We start from the raw sequence: 20370 nt of genomic DNA, 5'->3' as shown, positions 1-20370 counted from the left end.
TGTGTCAGGATACAATATAACAAGAATAAATTAAAGCCAATTCTCACATTTGAGTAACATTCAGACTTTTAAATTGGGCAATTAAATCACTAGCCAGATAAGGAAACTCCTGGAACATGTATATTTTTAAGGGTGGGATCACCCAGGACATGAGCTCAAAGGACAAGTCCAAAGCGTTCAATACTGGCAAGAACATACCTGTAGTACTGTGCATAACTGTAGTCCACTCATTCAATGAAGTATTTTAGGTAAACCCCCCCCCCCCCCCCCCCCCCCCCCCCGTCTTTCCTAGTGCACATCCATTTCTCCTACTGTCCTGCCCCCGTTTCCTTTTTGTCTCTAGCATTTGTCTACCCATCTGCCAATCAACCTCCCCTCACCTAGCATTTGCCAGACTTTGTCCCACTCAAACTCTTTTCCAACTCTCTCTTCTACAATCAGTCTGAAGAAGGGCCTTGACCCGCAACATCAAGTATCCATGTCTTCCAGAGATGTTGCCTCACTCACTGAATTACTCCTGCTATATTTTATTTTGTTAACCAACATTTGCTGTTCCTTGTGTCAGCATCTTCCAAACCCTCAGTTTATCACCTATTATCAAGAATGACACATTGGAACACTACCACCTGCATGTTTCCCTTCAAGTGCTGATGATAGTGGTTGGGACAAATGCTGCAGGATATAATGGCCAGCGTTCCCCAGGGCAAAGTCTTGGGCCCAACCATTCTTGTTGCTGGATTTCTCTACCACCAACACCTTGGGAGACGCATGCTGGGATTTAGATCAGTTCTGAAGGAACTTAGCAGGTCAGGCAACATTTGTGGAGGGAAATGAACAGGTGACATTTTGAGTCGGGACCCCTCTTCAAACTGAGAGTAGAAGGGAGACAGCTGGTAAAGATAGGTAGGGGTTGAGCAAAATCCCGCAAGTGGAACACTCTGGGAATTCCTTCCCACGTCGGACCACAGTGTCCTAGAGCTACGCAGCAATATATGTGTCCTTCTGCCCAACTTGTCTATGCCTAGCAAGGTACCTACCTGAGATAATGCTAATCGCTTGCATCTGACCCATACACTTCAGAAACATTCTTATCCATTTATCTGTTCAATGCCTTTCAAATATAATACAACCACTGCAAGCACTTCTCTGGCAACATGTACCATATACCCACCACTCTTTGTATGTAAAACATGTGGTTTTGCCAACATCCTGTGCAGCTTGTACTCCTTGCCCCAACTGATGTCATATGCCCTATTCACCACCCTGTCTAATTGTGTTGCCGCTCTCAGGAACCTGTCCAAACAATTCCCGTGTTGAAGCCATTCAGGTTCTGGAAATCCACCCTTACAGAATTCACAAATCACCCCCCAAACGTTTGATCTAGGGGTAATATTAATTCTTATAGAATTTATGGGAGGGAGGAGGGTGATAAATAAACACATTTTCTGAACTTTTATTTTTAGTCGCTTAACGCAATGGGGCAATAAGATTTGGAAATTATGTCACCACATTGATTGGGTTGGCATTTTCTCTGATATACAACATTGTGAGGAGCAGCAATAGCCATGGCCAGCTCCTTGAAGAAATCCCTCTACCTTTTCTCAACTTTCACTACGTCACTGTGCTTTATCCTATTGTTCCTACATCATCTTTCTCCTGTGAACCCAAAACCTCAATAGAGTCATAGAGTGATACAGTGTGTAAACAGGTCCTTCGTTCCAACTTGCCCACCACTTCCCTCGAGCTCTGGAAGCAATCAACTACACCTAATGCAATACCACAAATCTAAAGGCTGCTACTGAACAGAAAAAAACACTAACTATGAGAACATTAAGGCATTCTGCAAAAGCATAAACTTGGTCAGGCTGGATTACATGGTGAAATGGCAACAGCACTGCATGGAATTGCCAGCATTCTCTTATCTTAAGTACCACTACTTTTGGGATTACTTTTGAAGTCTTTACTGGCTGCTTTCTTACCCACTGGAGCCAAACAACTTAAAAACCTGCACCAAATAATTTTTTTTTTTATTTTTTTTTAAATTTATTTTATTAGAAGTTAATACATCACAAAACAGTACAGTGGCACCTAATTTTAGGTGCCAACTATGTAATAACGTAATCCATTCTATGTACAACCTCTAGTTTTATGTTATAAGAAAGAAGTAAGCAGAACAAGAAAAAGAAAGCAATAGAAAGGGGAAAAAGTGGAGAAATAGATGGTAGAGAGTAGAAAAACGTGAAGTGTGTATATAAAAAAAAAAAAAAAAAAGGAAGAGAGAAAGAGGAAAGTAGAAATAGAAGAGAAGGCCCCTTAAAAGAGAATTTTTCAAATCTGTATTCGGAGATGTAGCTCTATCCGCGTCATGAACTGAAATCAGCAATCCTTACGGCACCGCTGCATCACATGATTCCAAAAAGTCGATGAAAGGAGACCAACTCTTTAAGAATTGGTCATATTTATCTATTAGTCGGAGTCTCATTTCTTCAAGGCGTGCTATGTCCATCATATTCCTAATCCACATTTTAACAGTTGGTGTGGTTGTATTTTTCCAAAATTTAAGTATCAATTTCTTTCCAATTATTAACCCATAATTAAAAAAAACATTTTGATCTTTATTTAAATTGGTATCTTCTCCTATTATTCCAAATATAATCCATTCCGTTTTGGGTTCTATTCTTGACTTGAAAATCTTTGTAAATATATCAAATATATCGCTCCAAAATTTATTCAACTTTGTACATCCAACAAATGAGTGTGTTATATTAGCGTTTTGAAACAAACATTTATCGCATCTGGGAGAGACGTTTGGATAACATTTATTCAACCTCGTTTTTGAATAATATAGTCTATGTAATAATTTGAATTGAATTAAATTATGTCTTGCATTAATAGAACAATTATGTGTATTCATCAAATATTTTTCCCATCTATCCTTAGAGATCTTTGTCATTAGCTCTTGTTCCCAATCTTCCCTTAATGCTTCTGTTGAGGGTGATTCTCTATTTAATATATTATTATAAAAGTATGATATTACTGCACCAAATAATAAAGTCAATTATACATTAATTCAAATATGGTTCTGTAAGCATGTCCATTACAATGTTACAATGCAAAAGAAAATGGTGCAAGTATATTGAACTAATTCATACAGTCACACGATTATAACAGAAAATTGGAATGTCAAGTACTGATTAAAATTATCCAATGTAATGGGAATCAGAAGAGACATGATTAGTCAGGAGATTCATGACTAAGTTTTGTACTACACAACTTTACTTACACATGTACATGCAGAACTCATTCAGAAGTCAACAAACATGCATACTGGCCGTGGACCAGTATAGCAAGATGTGAAAACGCCACAAATACTTTTCATATTATCTATTTGTGTGGGTTCATATTATCTAATGTGTGGGTTTAATCTAAATAATGGGGGGGGGGTTGACAAATTGGGAGTATAAAGATGGAGTTGAAGGGGATGTCACTACAGGAAAAAATACAAAAGATTCTTGAATTAATGGGAAGGAAAGATCGAGAAGGGATAAAAGAGTAAGGTCAGGGCCAATTGCGAACGGTGCGAAGGGGGAATTGAATACGGAGGTCAAAGTGCTGTATATGAATGCGCCAAGTATAAGAAATAAAGTGGACGAGCTTGTGGCTCAGTTAGAAATTGGCAAGTATGATGTTGTGGGAATTACAGAGACATGGCTGCAAGAGGAATGAAATTCAGTCCCTTGCAAGGGGTGACATTGAAACAGGAGATGTGGAGTTAGTATGGATAGACTACTCAATCCAGGCCATTCACTATTCGGTATGTTGAAATGAAGTCCCATCACCGCCCCCCCCCATCTTTCTAAATTCCAGAACTATGTCATTGCCGATAAAATACCTTAATGAGAGCTTAATAGACAGCATCTGTTCTCCTTCCCCCGTCAATCTTCTTGGCTACCTTTTCAAGAAACTCAAATTTGTGAGATACGATTTCCCACACATACAGTAGTTCTTTATGTCTTCCCACCACCTTCTCAAGAGTAATTAAGGACTTTTAAGCTAAATAAATGCCATGCATGCAACCCCAAAAATGCATGGATTAAAAGCATTAAATGACGATTTGATCCTTTGGATAAAATACATTAGTTGAAAGAAATGGCATGCCTTTCCTCACAGCTGCATGCCCCACTCTAATCTACAGTTAATAAAGTGCTTGTTTTATTTTATGTTGATACTACTGAAATTTATCAGCAGATTTGTTGTCATGTGAGATATACATTCATGAAGAAAATTATTGGAAGTTTTTTGATCTCTGAGATAAATATGTTGGAATTGTTTGAAAGTAACCTTTTTTCCTGAATCTAGTTCAGTTTTGGTCTTTGTTGTACTATGTACTGAAATAGTCCAGCAGATGCATGTACAATTTATTTTACAAAGTTCAGTAACTCTGCTGTTGCTCTATTTTCCCCTTTAGTTAAATGGTACGAAACAAACTTCAACAACTGGTCAGATGCAGAATACGCATTGGCTCCCTTTCCATCATCAGCGCTTCAAAAAGGATGCCAGCATTTATAATGTTTATTTAGATGTCAGCAATTCTACCTCGTTAGCAGCTACAAATGGATCTTTTAATTTGTCACGAAGAACACAAAAGTGGCTAATGCCAAAGTACTGTAATTTGTAAAGTTAGTTCACCTCTTTCAAATATAAGAGGATTTATTTCATGTGTGGCAATATTTAAGTATTCAAATCGCTGTATTAAGAACCTGGTGATTTGTGGATAGTAAAATTGAATTCAAACTAATATAATCATGTAAACTGGATAAATAATGTATTTCAGGAAAGAAAATAGACCACTCCTTCAGCTCCCTATACTTGGCCAGTCCCACATTTCTTTTTTGAGTATGAATGTCATTGGGACTAGGGTGCAGTAAATACGATATAAGGGTTTTGGCCCGAAATGTTGCCTATTTCCTTCGCTCCATAGATGCTGCTGCACCCGCTGAGTTTCTCCAGCCTTTTTGTGTACAATACGATATAAGGGTTGTCTACAAATATTTTCGTAATTTGTTTTCTTATCATGTAGTCATGGGGTTATACAGCACAAAACAGGCATTTTGGCCTATTCGTGTTCTGGGCTAGTCTCATATGCCTGCATTTAACCCATTGTCCTCTAAATCCTTCCTCTCCATGTATCTGTCCAAATGTCTTTTGAAAGTCCGAATTATATCTGCTTCTAAAGCTTCCTCTGGAGCTTATTCCAGGTACGGACTGCCCTCCGAGGGGAAAAAGATGCCCCTGAGTTTCCTCTTACATCTCTCCCCTCTCACCCTAAACCTTTAGTTCTAGAATCCTCCACCTGGCAAAAAAGATTCACTTTATCCATGCCCCTCATGATCTTGTACACCTCAATAAAATCACCCTTCTTATGCTCCAAAGAAAAAAAATCCCATTCTATCTAACCTTTTCCTATAAAGCCCAGGGTTGAGGGGAGCTGGTTGGGTCTTGGTTTTAGGAAGACATACTGAGGTATTCCTAATGAAGAATCGAGGTGTAAATGGATTAGACATCCATAGTAAAGATAAGGTGGTGGGGGCAAAGGATTTTACGTTCTTGAAGTGGTGGAGAGCAAAGAGTCATAGTCATATAGGAAATCATACCACCCATTGCGTCTGCCTAAGCTCATTGCCCCTTCTCCCACTTATTTTGCAATAACCTGTTCTCTTCTCTCAGCCCCATAAACTCCCTTCATTTATTTTACCATCCACACACATAGAGGCCGATCAACCAGTCTTTGTAGGAGGAAACTGAAACACTCAAATAAACATATGTGAAATGCCAACCAAGTAATGCTCCTGTTCAATTTTTGAAGGCATTTAGCATTGATTTTCTTTTTTCCGCCAATAATAAATATAGAATTATTTTAGTTGCATCATTTTTGGACAGGGATAATATTAACTTGAAGATTTACGCGTAACACCTTTATTAAATGGTTTATTTCGAGGAAACACTTTTTCTCACCGAGAGTTGTGAGTCTGGGATTCTCTGCCTCAGTGCAGGTGGGTTCTCTGGATACTTTCAAGAGAGAGCTAGATTGGGGTCTTAAAGATAGCGGTTGGTATATCCCTTTTTGCGGAGTTTTTAAAAAAAATAATAGAGCGATTGTTTTTCTTTCTTTCTTTTCTAGGGTCTATTTCTTAACTTTCTTCTCTAACTCCTTTTCTAATGGGCTTTCTTTTCCCAACACTTTCTTGCACCTTCACGACTCTTTCTCACTTTCCTTACTTCTTTTATTTCTATCTTTTTTAAAGTTCAAAAAATGAAGGGGTACAACAAATGTAATGAGATATATGTGGTGTGTATTACTGCAACTTATTGTACTTCTAATAAAAATAAAATAAAAAAATAAAAAAAATAAAAAGATAGCGGAGTCAGGGGATATGGGGAGAAGGCAGGAATGGGATACTGATTGGGGATGATCAGCCATGATCACATTGAATGATGGTGCTTGCTCAAAAGGCCGATTGGCCTACTCCTGCACCTGTTGTCTATTGTCTATCTAACATTTTAAACTGATAATTATCAAAATAATTTCAGGAAAGTAATTTTTTCAAGTAATTTTTCACTCCTGAATATTAAGGTGTCTGGGCAAAAGATTCTTATCCTTTCTTTCTCATGTCTGGCCTTCTATTATCCCAGCTGTGGGAAATCACAATTAGCAACAGGCCAAATATGTCACCAGGAGGTGAGTCAGTAAACAGATCTTGTCAAATATATGCACTATGAATCGTCTGTTCATTTTAAAATCTATTGATATTCACTACATAAATTGCTGGGTAATAATGTGATTCCATTATGAGTCAATAAAATATATGCTTGTATTTATCATCCTGTTCTTGATTTTATCCATGCTCACTCCTTATAACTGTGTAAAGGGATTCATGAATAAATGATACAGGAGTTAATATTACTGCCTAAGAACAGGGACCTACAGGCTTAGTTTAGTTTAGGGATACAGCACGGAAAAACGCCCATCTGCCCAGCAAGTCCACACCGATCAGCAATCATCCCGTACACTAGCGCTATCCTGCACATTAGGGACAATTTACAGAAGCCAAGTAATCTACAAACCTGTATGTCTTTGGAATGTAGCAGGAAACTGGAGCTCCTGGTCCAGTGACCTATAAGTGGTCACGGGGAGAATGTACAAACTCCGTACAGCATCCCTAGTCAGGATCAAACCCAGGTCCCTGGTGCCACCATGCTGCCCACCATGTTGCTGTGTGTGTAGATTTTGCACATTCTCCCTGTGATCAAGTGTGTTTCTTCTGGATGCTCCATTTTGCTCCACACCTCAAATTTGTGCTGGTGAGTTCATTGGCTGCTTTAAATTATCCTTTAGTGTAGGAAAGTGGCAAAAGAACAATGGGGAGGTAATGGGATTGGATATGTGAGTGAAAATAAAATATAGGGACACAGGGAAATGAGGAGGTAGGGAATGGAAGTAATAGGATTCTTCAGTAGAGATTGGCAAAGGACCTCCTTCTGTGTCAATATATATATATGAGAAAACATAACTTGGATCTTGGTTTCTTATTCATCAAATGTGTTCCCTCAACAGAATAAAATCAGAAAACACCATAAGGTCTCATCTTTAGATAATGAAAGAAAAACATTGCGTGTTAAAAATATTTTGTCAAAACTCTTTAACCTGAAAAGATAAGCTGTTTTTCTTTCCACGGATACTGCCTGATCTGTTGAGTGTTAACACGATTTTCTGTTTTTACCTCGGATTTCCATCATCAGTTTTTTTTTTAATGCCTATTTCATTTATTTAATCTTCTAGGTAAAAGCTGTATTAAGGTTTTAGAACCGTTATGCAATACGATTAGGGAAGCTGTCTTTGGAGTGTGTAGGGACCCACATTCTGTAGACAGTTCAGGGAGAACATGGATTCCTGATGCGTCTTTATTCGGGATAATAAAGCTGCATGTTAAACGTATCTTTGTTTTGAAGACAAGATCGGGTCATTGGGGGCTGTGTATCTTGAGAAGTCTAATAAATATCACCGCTTAGAAGTAGCTGTTATGGACAAACATAAGTTTGTCATGGTTAGCTGTTTCAGAGTTGTAATCTGCACTTGGTTCTCAGAGAATAAGAATGTTTTGGATTTCCTCATTATTCAGAATTACAAATCATTTATTGCCCAGATTACTAATCTGCATTTATTAGATCAAGGTCTTTAGTCGGACTTTATTCTATTTTTGATTATTTTGATGGTGGTTGGTTGCAAAAATAGTTATAAATTTTGTACTTTAATTTTTTAATAATATAATAACATTTATATTATTATAATTATCAATTGCTCACAGTGGATTGTTATTATTTGTTTTCATAGTGGGCGACTTTAACTTCCCCAATGTGTGCGGCACAGTGGCGCTGCGGTAGAGCTGCTGCCTTACAGCGCCGGAGACCCAGGTTCCATCATGACTATGGGTGCTGTTTGTGGGGAGTTTGAATATTCTCCCTGTGACCGGATGTGTTTTCTCCGGGCGCTCTGGTTTCCTCCCACGTTCAAACGACGTGCAGGTTTGTATGTTAATTGACTGCTGTAAATTGCCACTAGTGCTTGGATACACGTGGGAAAACTTAGAGCGGGTGTTTGGATATTCGCTGGTCGGCGTGGACTCGGTGGACCAAAAGGCCTGTTTCCATGCTGTACCTCTAAACTAAACTTAAAACTAAAACTAATATTGACTGGGAATTGCTTAGTGCAAATTGCTTAGACTAGGCAGAATCGGTTAGATTTATCTAAAACTGTATGTGGATAGTTCAACTCACATAGGGACCACTCAGAGAGAGCACCTTATGCTTGGAAACGAGGATGGCTAGGTGACTGGTATTTCAATGGAAGAATATTTTTAGGATAGTGATCACAACTCCAGAAGTTTTAAGAATAAGGACTCGAGGGTTCGAGCTATAGGGGAATGATGGGCAGGCTAGGACTTTATACCTTGGAATGCAGAAGGCGGAGGGATGATCTTATAGAGGCGTATAAAATCAAAAGAGGAATGGATAGGGTGAATGCACAGAGTATTATACTCGGGGTAGGGAAAACAAGAATGAGAGGATACAGGTTTAAGGTGAGAGGGCATGATTTAATGGAGACCTAAGAGTCAACCTTTTGACTCGGAGAATGGTGCATATATGGAATGAACTGCCAGACGAGGCGCTTGAGGCAGGTGCTGTAACATAATTTAAAAGATCATTGGACAGGTACATGTTTGTGAATGATCCACTGAAGGGACTGGTTTCCAGAGGGCTAGTATGCAAATTGTGCGCCAAATGGATTCTTGGGCTGGCGTCTCAGTCAATCAAGCCTGTTGCGCTGGCAACTCGCTCACTCACGGCAGGTGGGCTGGTAGTTGACTCACGGCTAATCCTTGAAATTCTATTTCAAGCAGGGTATAAGGCCACCAAATTCAAGTGCAGTTTCTTACCACTTCTAGCAGGGTGCAAGGCCACCAAATTCAAGTGCAGTTTCATACCATTTGAAGTAGGATGCAAGGCCACTAATGACAGCGAGCCGTGACCTCTCACTCCTCCATCCTGCAGAGACTGAGCCACAACCACATTTCCGGGTTTTATAACCCCTTCCCCCCCCCACCGGAAAAGGTGTGGCTTTCATGGAGTGATTGACAGGAGAGAGATTCTCAACATTAAAAAAACAACTAATAACACTTATATTTTTAATTGATGGGAAGAATTCTCTGCACCTGCTCAGCGGAGGGGGACTGAGTAAGATGGCCAAAAATCACAGCCGTAAGTGGTAGCGTTTTATCTAAAATCAATATACAGTGCAAACAGGAAGTAAGTGCATTTACAGTAGTGCCTTTTAACTTCAAGCCAAAGCACCCAAGCCACCATTTGCAGTAAATGGTGCCTTTCAACTTCAAACCACACCCAAGCCATCATTTGCAGTAAGTGGTGTCTTTCAACTTCAAGCCACACCCATCATTTGCAGTAAGTAGTGCCTTTCAACTTCAAAGCTCCCAAGCCACCATTTGCAGTAAGTAGTGCCTTTCAACAATGCCAAAGCGCCCAAGCTTAAATTTGCAGTAAGTAATGCCTTTCAACCTCATGCCACCATTTGCAGTAAGTACTGCCTTTCAACTTCAAGCCAATGCACCCACACCCTCTTTTGCAGTAAGTAATACATTTTAACTTCAAGCCATTGCACCCAAGCCACCATCTGCAGTAGGTAGTGTCTTTCAACTTCAAGCCACACCCAGGCCATCATTTGCAGTAAGTATTGCCTTTCAACTTTAAGTCAAAGCTCCCAAGCCACCATTTGCAGTAAGTAGTGCCTTTCAACTTCATGCCACCATTTGCAGTAATGCCTTTCAACTTCAAGCCATTACACCCAAGCCACCATTTGCAGTAAGTACTGCCTTTCAACTGCAAGCCAAATCACCCAAGCCACCATTTGCAGTAAGTAGTGCCTTTCAACCAAGCCAATGCACCCATGCCCCCCATTTGCAATAAGTAGTGCCTTTCAACTTCAAGCCACACCCAAGCCATCATTTGCAGGAAGTGGTGCCTTTCAACTTCAAGCCAGAGCTCCCAAGCCACCATTTGCAGTAAGTAGTGCCTTTCAACTTCATGCCACCGTATGCAGTAAGTGGTGTCTTTCAACAAGCTTTAGAACCAATAGACATTGTTTTGCAAGCTTTAGAACCAATAGACACCTTTTTTTGCAAGCTTTAGAACCAATAGACATTTTTTGCAAGCTTTAGAACCAATAGACATTTTTTTTGCAAGCTTTAGAACCAATAGACATTTTTTGCAAGCTTTAGAACCAATAGACATTTTTTGCAAGCTTTAGAACCAATATACACTTTTTTGCAAGCTTTAGAACCAATAGACATTTTTCTTGCAAGCTTTTGAACCAATAGACATTTTTTTTTTGCAGCTTTAGAACCAATAGACATTTTTTTTTTGCAAGCTTTAGAACCAATAGACATTTTTTGCAAGCTTTAGAACCAATAGATATTTTTTTGCAAGCTTTAGAACCAATAGACATATTTTTGCAAGCTTTAGAACCAATAGACATTTTTTTGCAAGCTTTAGAACCAATAGACACTTTTTTTTGCAAGCTTTAGAACCAATAGACATTTTTTTGCAAGCTTTAGAACCAATAGACATTTTTTTGCAAGCTTTAGAACCAATAGACATTTTTTTGCAAGCTTTAGAACCAATAGAGACACTTTTTTGCAAGCTTTAGAACCAATAGACACTTTTTTTGCAAGCTTTAGAACCAATAGACATTTTTTTTTGCAAGCTTTTGAACCAATAGACATTTTTTTTGCAAGCTTTAGAACAAATAGACATTTTTTTTGCAAGCTTTAGAACCAATAGAGACAACAAATAGACATTTTTTTTGCAAGCTTTAGAACCAATAGACATATTTTGCAAGCTTTAGAACCAATAGACATTTTTTTGCAAGCTTTAGAACCAATAGAGACACTTTTTTGCAAGCTTTAGAACCAATAGACATTTTTTTGCAAGCTTTAGAACCAATAGACATTTTTTTGCAAGCTTTAGAACCAATAGACACTTTTTTTTTGCAAGCTTTAGAACCAATAGACATTTTTTTGCAAGCTTTAGAACCAATAGACACATTTTTGCAAGCTTTAGAACCAATAGACATTTTTTTTGCAAGCTTTAGAACCAATAGAGACACAATAGAGAAGCTTTAGAACCAATAGACATATTTTTGCAAGCTTTAGAACCAATAGACATTTTTTGCAAGCTTTAGAACCAATAGACATTTTTTGCAAGCTTTAGAACCTATAGACATTTTTTGCAAGCTTTAGAACCAATAGACATTTTTTGCAAGCTTTAGAACCAATAGAGACACTTTTTGCAAGCTTTAGAACCAATAGACATTTTTTGCAAGCTTTAGAACCAATAGACATTTTTTTTGCAAGCTTTAGAACCAATAGACATTTTTTTGCAAGCTTTAGAACCAATAGACATTTTTTTGCAAGCTTTAGAACCAATAGACATTTTTTGAAAGCTTTAGAACCAATAGACACTTTTTTGCAAGCAAGCTTTAGACAACCAATAGACACGACGTTTTTTTGCAAGCTTTAGAAATAATAATAGACACCACACATTTTTTGCAAGCTTAGAACCAATAGACAGTGAGTTGCAAGCAGAACCAATAGACATGTGCAAGCTGGAGGCAAAAGTCTTTTTTTTTGCTGTCTTTCCCTCCTCTTCTCCCTCTTTTTTTTGCAAGCTTAGAACCCAATAGGCGATGGTTTGTCAGTCCCGAACCAATTCAAGTTTTGCAAGCGGCCCCATAGGTTTTTGTCGAAGCTTTAGAACCAAGTCCAGCGGACGCAGTTTTTGCAACGGCTTTTAGAAAACAGACATCAATCTGTGCCCACGCTTTAGAACCAATATGTCATTTTTTTTGCGGCCGAGAACCCCGGATTTTTTGTCGCCACCGCCAAGCTTTAGACGCCACAATCAGACACCGGAAGCTTTAGAACCAATAGAGAAATTTTTTTGCAAGCTTTAGAACCAATAGACATTTTTTTGCAAGCTTTAGAACCAATAGACATTTTGTTGCAAGCTTTAGAACCAATAGACATTTTTTTGCAAGCTTTAGAACCAATGTGTTCAGTGTTATTCACAGCTCAGAGAAACGTGACCATTTGCCTTCCTCCATCTTGAAGAGACTGTGTGGCACACCAATTCCTGGTTTTATAGTCCCTCCCTCCCTGCCGCCAGCGGGGGAAGCAGAGAGAATGGGGAATTTTGTAAAAACATTAATATCTCTGTCATTTGTAATCAACGTGAAAAATCCTCGGCAGACATGCGGCGGAGGGGGGCTCTGAGCAAGGTGGCCATAAATGACGGCCATAGGTTGCGGTGTTCTCTCGGAAATCGTAGCACAGATGGCCAAAACCGGTCAAGAACAGACTTTTAGTAATATAGAGAAGATAGATATTGTCAAGTTGGAAAGGGTGCAGAGAAGATTTACAAGGATGGTGCCAGGACCCTAAGGTCTCGGCTAAAGGGAGAGGATGAGCAGGCTGGGACACCATTCCCTGGAGCACAGGAGGATGAGGGGTGATCTTATAGAAGTATATAAAATCATGAGAGGAATAACCATATAACCATATAACAATTACAGCACGGAAACAGGCCATCTCGGCCCTACAAGTCCGTGCCGAACAATTATTTTCCCTTATTCCCACCTGCCTGCACTCATACCAAAACTCTCCATTCCCTTCTCATCCATATGCCTATCCAATTAATTTTTAAATGATACCAACGAAACTGCCTCCACCGGAAGCTCATTCCACACTGCTACCACTCTCTGAGTAAAGAAGATCCACCTCATGTTACCCCTAAACTTCTGTCCTTTAATTCTGAAGTCATGTCCTCTTGTTTGAATCTTCCCTATTCTCAAAGGGAAAAGCTTGTCCACATCAACTCTGTCTATCCCTCTCATCATTTTAAAGACCTCTATCAAATCGCCCCTTAACCTTCTGCGCTCCAGAGAATAAAGACCTAACTTATTCAACCTTTCTCTGTAACTTAGTTGTTGAAACCCAGGCAACATTCTAGTAAATCTCCTCTGTACTCTCTCTATTTTGTTGACATCCTTCCTATAATTGGGCGACCAAAATTGTACACCATAATCCAGATTTGGTCTCACCAATGCCTTGTACAATTTTAACATTACATCCCAGCTTCTATACTCAATGCTCTGATTTATAAGGGCTAGCATACCAAAAGCTTTCTTTACCACCTTATCTATATGAGATTCCAACCTCAAGGAACTATGCACGGTTATTCCCAGATCCCTCTGTTCAACTGTATTCTTCAATTCCCTACCATTTACCATGTACATCCTATTTTGATTTGTCCTGCCAAGGTGTAGCACCTCACATTTATCAGCATTAAACTCCGTCTGCCATCTTTCAGCCCATTCTTCTAAATGGCCTAAATCACTCTGTAGACTTTGGAAATCCTCTTCATTATCCACAACACCCCCTATCTTGGTATCATCTGCAATTTACCACACCTTCATCCAGATCATTGATGTACATGACAAACAACAAAGGACCCAACAGAGATCCCTGAGGCACCCCACTAGTCACCTGCCTCCAACCCGACAAACAGCCATCCACCATTACTCTCTGGCGTCTCCCATTCAGCCACTGTTGAATCCATCTTGCTACTACTGCATTTATACCCAACAGTTGAACCTTCTTAACCAACCTGCCATGAGGAACCTTGTCAAAGGCCTTACTAAAGTCCATATAGACAACATCCACTGCTTTACCCTCGTCAATTTCCCTAGTAACCTCTTCAAAAAATTCAAGAAGATTAGTCAAACATGACCTTCCAGGCACAAATCCATGTTAACTGTTCCTAATCAGACCCTGTTTATCCAGATGCTTATGTATATTATCTCTAAGTATCTTTTCCATTAATTTGCCCACCACTGAAGTCAAACTAACAGGTCTATAATTACTAGGTTTACTCTTAGAACCCTTTTTAAACAATGGAACAACATGCGCAGTACGCCAATCCTCGGGGACTATTCCCGTTTCTAATGACATTTGAAATATTTCTGTCATAGCCCCGGCTATTTCTACACTAACTTCCCTCAATGTCCTAGGGAATATCCTGTCAGGACATGGAGACTTATCCACTTTTATATTTTTCAAAAGTGTCAGTACTTCTTTTACTTTGAAACTCATAGTATCCATAGCTACTCTACTAGTTTCCCTTACCTCACATAATTCAATATCCTTCTCCTTGGAATAGATCAGCTAGATGCAGAATCTTTTGCCCAGAGTAGGGGAATTGAGAATCAAGGTGAAAGGGGAACAATTTTATAGGAATCTGAGGTGTAACGTTTTCCACACAAAGGGTGGTGGGTGTATGGAACAAGCTGCTGGAGGAAGTATTTGAGGCAGGGACTATCGCAACATTTACAAAATAATTAGACGGTACATGGATAGGCCTGATTTAGAGTGATATGGACCAAATGCAGGCAAGTGGAACTAGTGTAGATGGGACATGTTGGTTGGTGTGGGCATTGGGCCAAATGGCCTGTTTCCACACTGTATGACTCTACGCTCTATAACACTCCTGTCCCACTTAGGAGGTCTAAACAGCAACCTCTGGTAATCTTGCCCGCCACCCAAGGTTTGCATAAGGTCACCAGAGGTTTTGGTCACTCTCCATTATAGTCGAAAGTGGTTTCCGCGTGGTCGAGGCTTCATCTAGATTGCTGCTATTTTTTCATCATGATTAAAACCGGCCTCGACTAAAAATAGGTTGCCGTTTTAAAAATCGATCATTTTTTACTCGCAGGTCTAGTCGAAGCCGGTTTTCTTCATAGTCGAGGAAGGTTTTCAACATATGCGTGGGAAGTGGTAGGAGGTTGCAGGTCAACTCACCCTATTTTTTTTATTTTTTTTTGGGTGACGTGCAAGGTCACCAGAGGTTGCTGTTTAGGTCTCCTAAGTGGGACAGGGGCTTTACTCACCTCATTTATCAACATGCAAAAGGCAATTTGGAGTAACCTATTATCCTACCAATCTGCACGTATTTGGGCATGTGGAAGGAAATCAGAGCACCCAGAGAAACACATGCTCACGAGGAGTATGTGCAAACTACATTGCTCAGATCGGTAATGTGATTTGTTTTAAGTTAACTTGTTTACTTCTGACTACATCTCAGTGTTCGCAGAATTAGGAAGGTTAAACCTCGAGGCTCCTAAGTCACAGGTTATTGCAATGAATCGTTTCTGTATTCAGTTTGATCCCAAGGTCATCTTTCATTAATGTCTTGCTGTCTTCTTGCGTATGACGTGCACAGCCTAAAGTTATAGATCAACTTGTTCTATTGATCTTGTTTGTGTACGTCGGGTTGATTGCATTAGTCAAAACGGGGTCGACCGACCACGTGAAGGTCGCTGTTACAAACCTGAACAACTATTGTTTACAATTTTCAAAATTTTCTGAGATATTCACGATCGTATTCAACTCGAGGCATGTGATTATTGGATTGAATTGCTGACATTCATTTCAACCAAATCATTCTATGGTTTGGAAATTGTGAATACAACAGAAATTTGCTCTAAATTGAACCTTCCTTTGCCACTCTGTCTGAAGTTATTAAAGTCAAACTGACCCCACACGTTTTGCCTCTCAGGTAGTTTTCTGCCCACATTTTTCTCTGTCTTGCTCTTGCTGTGTGCCAGAGGCTGGGTTGTCTGCAGTGAATAATTCATTTCCTGACTTCCCACGATCTCCACCAACTCGTAGGAAAAACCCAGGAGTGTCATTAAATGTTTCCCATTTAGTTGGAGGTAGTGCAGCTAAAAACACCACTCATATCACAGCATCTGCAGTCTCTTGGGTTTCCATTATATATTATTCATAGGATTATACATAGAGAGTTATACAGACCCTTTGGTCCACCAAATTGTGGACGAGCAGGAAACATCACTTCACATTAGGGCAACAGAGTGGTGCAGCTAGTCGACCTGCTGCCTTACAGCGCCAGAGACCTGGGTTCAATCCTGACCTCGGATGTTGTCTGTGTGGAATTTGCATGTTATCCCTGTGATCGTGCGAGTCTCCTTCTGGTTTCCTCCCATGTCCCAAAAATGTGCGTGTTTGTAAGTTAATTGGGCTTTATAGATTGCTCCTTGTGTGTGGGAAGTGAACATAAAAGAGGGATAACATAGAACTAGTATGAAGTTAGTGATGGTCGATGTGGATTTAGTGGACCGTAGGACATATTTCCTTGTTGTTTCTCTAGACAAAGTAAACTAAACATGAATCCCACACTAATCACTATACAGTGATTCTAGGGGAAGAATTTGATTGCCCCCACTCCCCCAACTGCCCCTGATTCCATCACTCATATACACCTACACAATCTTCAGTGGCCAATTAACCTACCACCCTCCGTCATTGAGATAGAACATAGAACAGTATAACATGGGAACAGCACTTCGGCCCACAATATCCGTGTCGCACATGATGCCAGATTAAACTAATCTCCTGCACATGATCCATATCCTTCCTCCCATCCAAGATAAGTTCATGACATAGGAGTAGAATTAGGCCGTTTGGCCCTTTGAGTAGCAATGTTACAAAATTTTGAGATTTAAAAAATCAAGTCTGCAATTTATCCCACCAGATAAAGCATAACAATAAGTTTAATTTGACACCTAATTCACTTTCATATCTCAAGTAATAGAAACGTTATGGCCATTTTCATACCCGGAAATTAGCATCTTGTTCCCTATTGATTTTCTATGGACATAACAAAAAAGCTGTGATCGTGTGCTGTCAAAAGCCCATAACCTTCTTAAAAATTAAGAGAACTGAATGAAATTTTCAGTTATCATAGATTGAAGCATTCTGAAACAAATATAAAATAATCTTACTTGGATGACCTGAAATTAAAGCATATAATTAGTTAGTTACCCAATTGTAGCTAATTTCAAACTTCAATTACTAGATCTAAACATCTATCCATTTCTTAATAAATGATTAACATTTTTAAATAGTCCAAGTGTCCAAATAATATTCACAAATAATTCACAATAAAACATGATTTTTAAATCTCATTTACATCAATTTATAGGCCAAATGGAAGGAATTTAGTGTTCAATTGCTGTAAATTAAAGTCAATTTAAATCGGCTTTCTAGTGGGTTCCTGTGAACGCGCTGGTTTAGAACGTTCTTGGTTGAGCGCTGGATTTGTGCCCTCAAACGCCCAGGAAAATACTGCGGGATATAAAGAGCTATAGAAAACTTTATATACAGGGTTATATACAAGCCCCATTTAATGTAAAAATAAGGTACATACCTTTAATTGTTTGCTTTATAAAACCCTGGGGCTGCGAGAGGTTGCGAGTTTAGAGAGTGATTTTTAAACTACTATAATTATTTTACAAGGCCATAAAAACTAATAATACCTTTTGCGACGGGGTCTTTCAGCGATTTTCTGTTAATGATTTACTAGGCTGAACATTTTCGATTGCAACAGCCTAGTAAAAATCGCGTTTTAAACCCGCCCCCTCTAAACAGCGCCAAAATCGCGCACACGGGGTAGGGCAGATGCTCAGCCACGATTCAGGTAGGTTTTGTAACATACCTACTTTGAGTCTCTCATGGCTTTTCTATCTTTCCCTCTTAACCCTATTCTTCTGCCTTCCCCCTGTAACCTTTGACACCCTTACTAATCAAGAACCTATCAATCTCCACTTTTAAAATATCTAAATATTTGGCCTTCCACTCTCCAAACCTGTCCAAGTCGTTCTGCAAACACCCTGCTTCCTTTATTACACTACCTGCCACTCCACCTATCTTCATTTCATCTGCAAACTTGGCCACAAAGCCATCAATTCCTTCATCCAAATCATTAAAATACAACGTGAAAAGTAGCGAACCCAACTCCAATCCCTGCAGAACACCACTGGTCACCGACAGCCAACCACAAAAAGACCCACTCTGCCTTCTGCCATTCAGCAAATTTTCTATCCATGCTAGTATCTTCCCTCTAATACCATAGGCTCTTATCTTGTTTAGTAGCCACATATGCAGTACCTTATCAAAGGTCTGAAAATCCAAGTAAACAACATCCACTGACTGTGTAGGAAGGAACTGCAGATGCTGGTTTAAAGTAAGGAACTGCAGATCCTTTCTGTCTGAAGAAGGGTCTCGACCCGAAATGTCATCCATTCCTTCTCTCCAGAGATGCTGCCTATCCCGTTGAGTTACTCCAGCTTTTTGAGTCTAACCTGCTATTATTTCCTCAAAGAACTCCAACAGATCTGTCAGACAAGATATCCCCTTCACAAAGTCAAGCTGACTTTGGCCTATTTTATTATGTGGTAAGTACACAGAAACCACATCCTTAATAATGGAATCTATAATCTTACTAACTTCTGAGGTCAGGCTAACCGGCCTATAGTTTCCCCTTTTGCCTCCCTTGTTAAACAGTGGAGTAACATTTGCAATGTTTCAGTCCTCTGGGACTGTTCCTGACTTCTTGTGATTCTTGAAAGATCACTACTAATGCCTCCCCAATTTCTGAAGCTACCTCTTTCAGAAACTTGTGGTGTAGTCCATCTGGTTCAAGTGACTTATCCATCTTCGGAGCTTTCAGCGTCTCAAACACCTTCTCCTCAGTAATAACAACTCCACTAATTTCTGCCCCCCAACTCAAGAATTGCAGGCATGTTGCTGGTGTCTTCCATGGTGAAGACTGACACAAAATGTATTCAATTCATCTGCCATTTCTTTATTCCCCATTATTACTTCTCTAGCATCATCTTGCAGCAGTCCAATATCCACTCTTACCTCTCTTTAACTCTTTATATATCTGTAGAAACCTTTGGTATCCTCTTTTTTAGTAATAGCTTATCTTCTTATTTCATCTTTTCGCCCCATTGTTTTTTTGGGTGCTTTCTGTTGTTTTTTTAAGAGTTTCCCATCCTCTTGCTTTCCACTAATATTAGCAATATTATATGCCTTCTCATTTATTTTTATGTTGTCTGACTTCCTTTGTCAGCCACGGTCACCTCATTCTCCCCTTAGAATTTCTCATCCCCTTTGGCATCACAAGACACTGCATCTGCTGAATTACTCCCAGAAACCCCCACCATTGCTGCTCCACCATCATTCCCGCAAGGGTCCGAAGAAGGGTCTCAATAGGAAATAGACAATAGGTGCAGGAGTAGGCCATTCAGCCCTTCGAGCCAGCGCAGCAAAATAAATGTCACCCATTTTGTCTATCCAGAGATGCTGCCTGTTCCACTGAGTTACTCCAGCATTTTTTCTCTATCTTCAGTGTAGGCCAGCATCTGCAGTTCCTTCCTAAGGGTCCCTCACCAGTCAACTTTAGCCAGCTCCTTCAACATGCCTCTATAGTTACTTTTAGTCAACAGTAATACCAACACATCCGATTTCATCTTCTCCCTCTCAAACAGCAAGTTGAAATTTATCATAATATGGTCACTACCTCCTCGGGGTTCCTTCGCCTTAAGGTCCCTAATCAAATCCAGTTCATTACACAAATTTAGCTTCAGAAGCGTTTTCATTTTGCATGTACAAACCCACTTCAGAACCATGGGCGATTTTAAAATTTTACAGCCAGATTTATCACTTCTGAAACTTTTTAGATACCAAAGGAATCAAGAAAAAACACAAATAATGCCTTATTGTTGATGAAATGCAGTGAGCAAATGTGATAATTCCCAATATTTTCAATCTTGATATCTGCACAGTCAATGTCCGCCAAGCACTTTAGCTGTTGTTGTCC

The 20370-nt window shown here is 39.5% G+C and overlaps 1 protein-coding gene across 2 annotated transcripts in view; it reads left to right on the top strand.

Annotated features, from left to right (window-relative positions):
* LOC129698005 (dTDP-D-glucose 4,6-dehydratase-like) overlaps positions 1–6880 on the top strand; it is a 55595-nt gene extending 48715 nt beyond the window's left edge. For both annotated transcript variants that reach the window (XM_055636816.1, XM_055636817.1), the window contains one exon: positions 4469–6880. In XM_055636816.1, the coding sequence (XP_055492791.1) occupies positions 4469–4569 (101 nt within the window). In that variant the 3' untranslated portion in view covers positions 4570–6880. The remainder of the gene's footprint in view (positions 1–4468) is intronic.
* Positions 6881–20370: the final 13490 nt, after the last annotated feature.

This window comes from Leucoraja erinacea, chromosome 6 (assembly GCF_028641065.1).
Source record: "Leucoraja erinacea ecotype New England chromosome 6, Leri_hhj_1, whole genome shotgun sequence".
Classification (NCBI taxonomy): domain Eukaryota; kingdom Metazoa; phylum Chordata; class Chondrichthyes; order Rajiformes; family Rajidae; genus Leucoraja; species Leucoraja erinaceus.
Note: the sequence above shows the minus strand (reverse complement) of the source record. Positions and strands in the feature narration are given on the sequence as shown.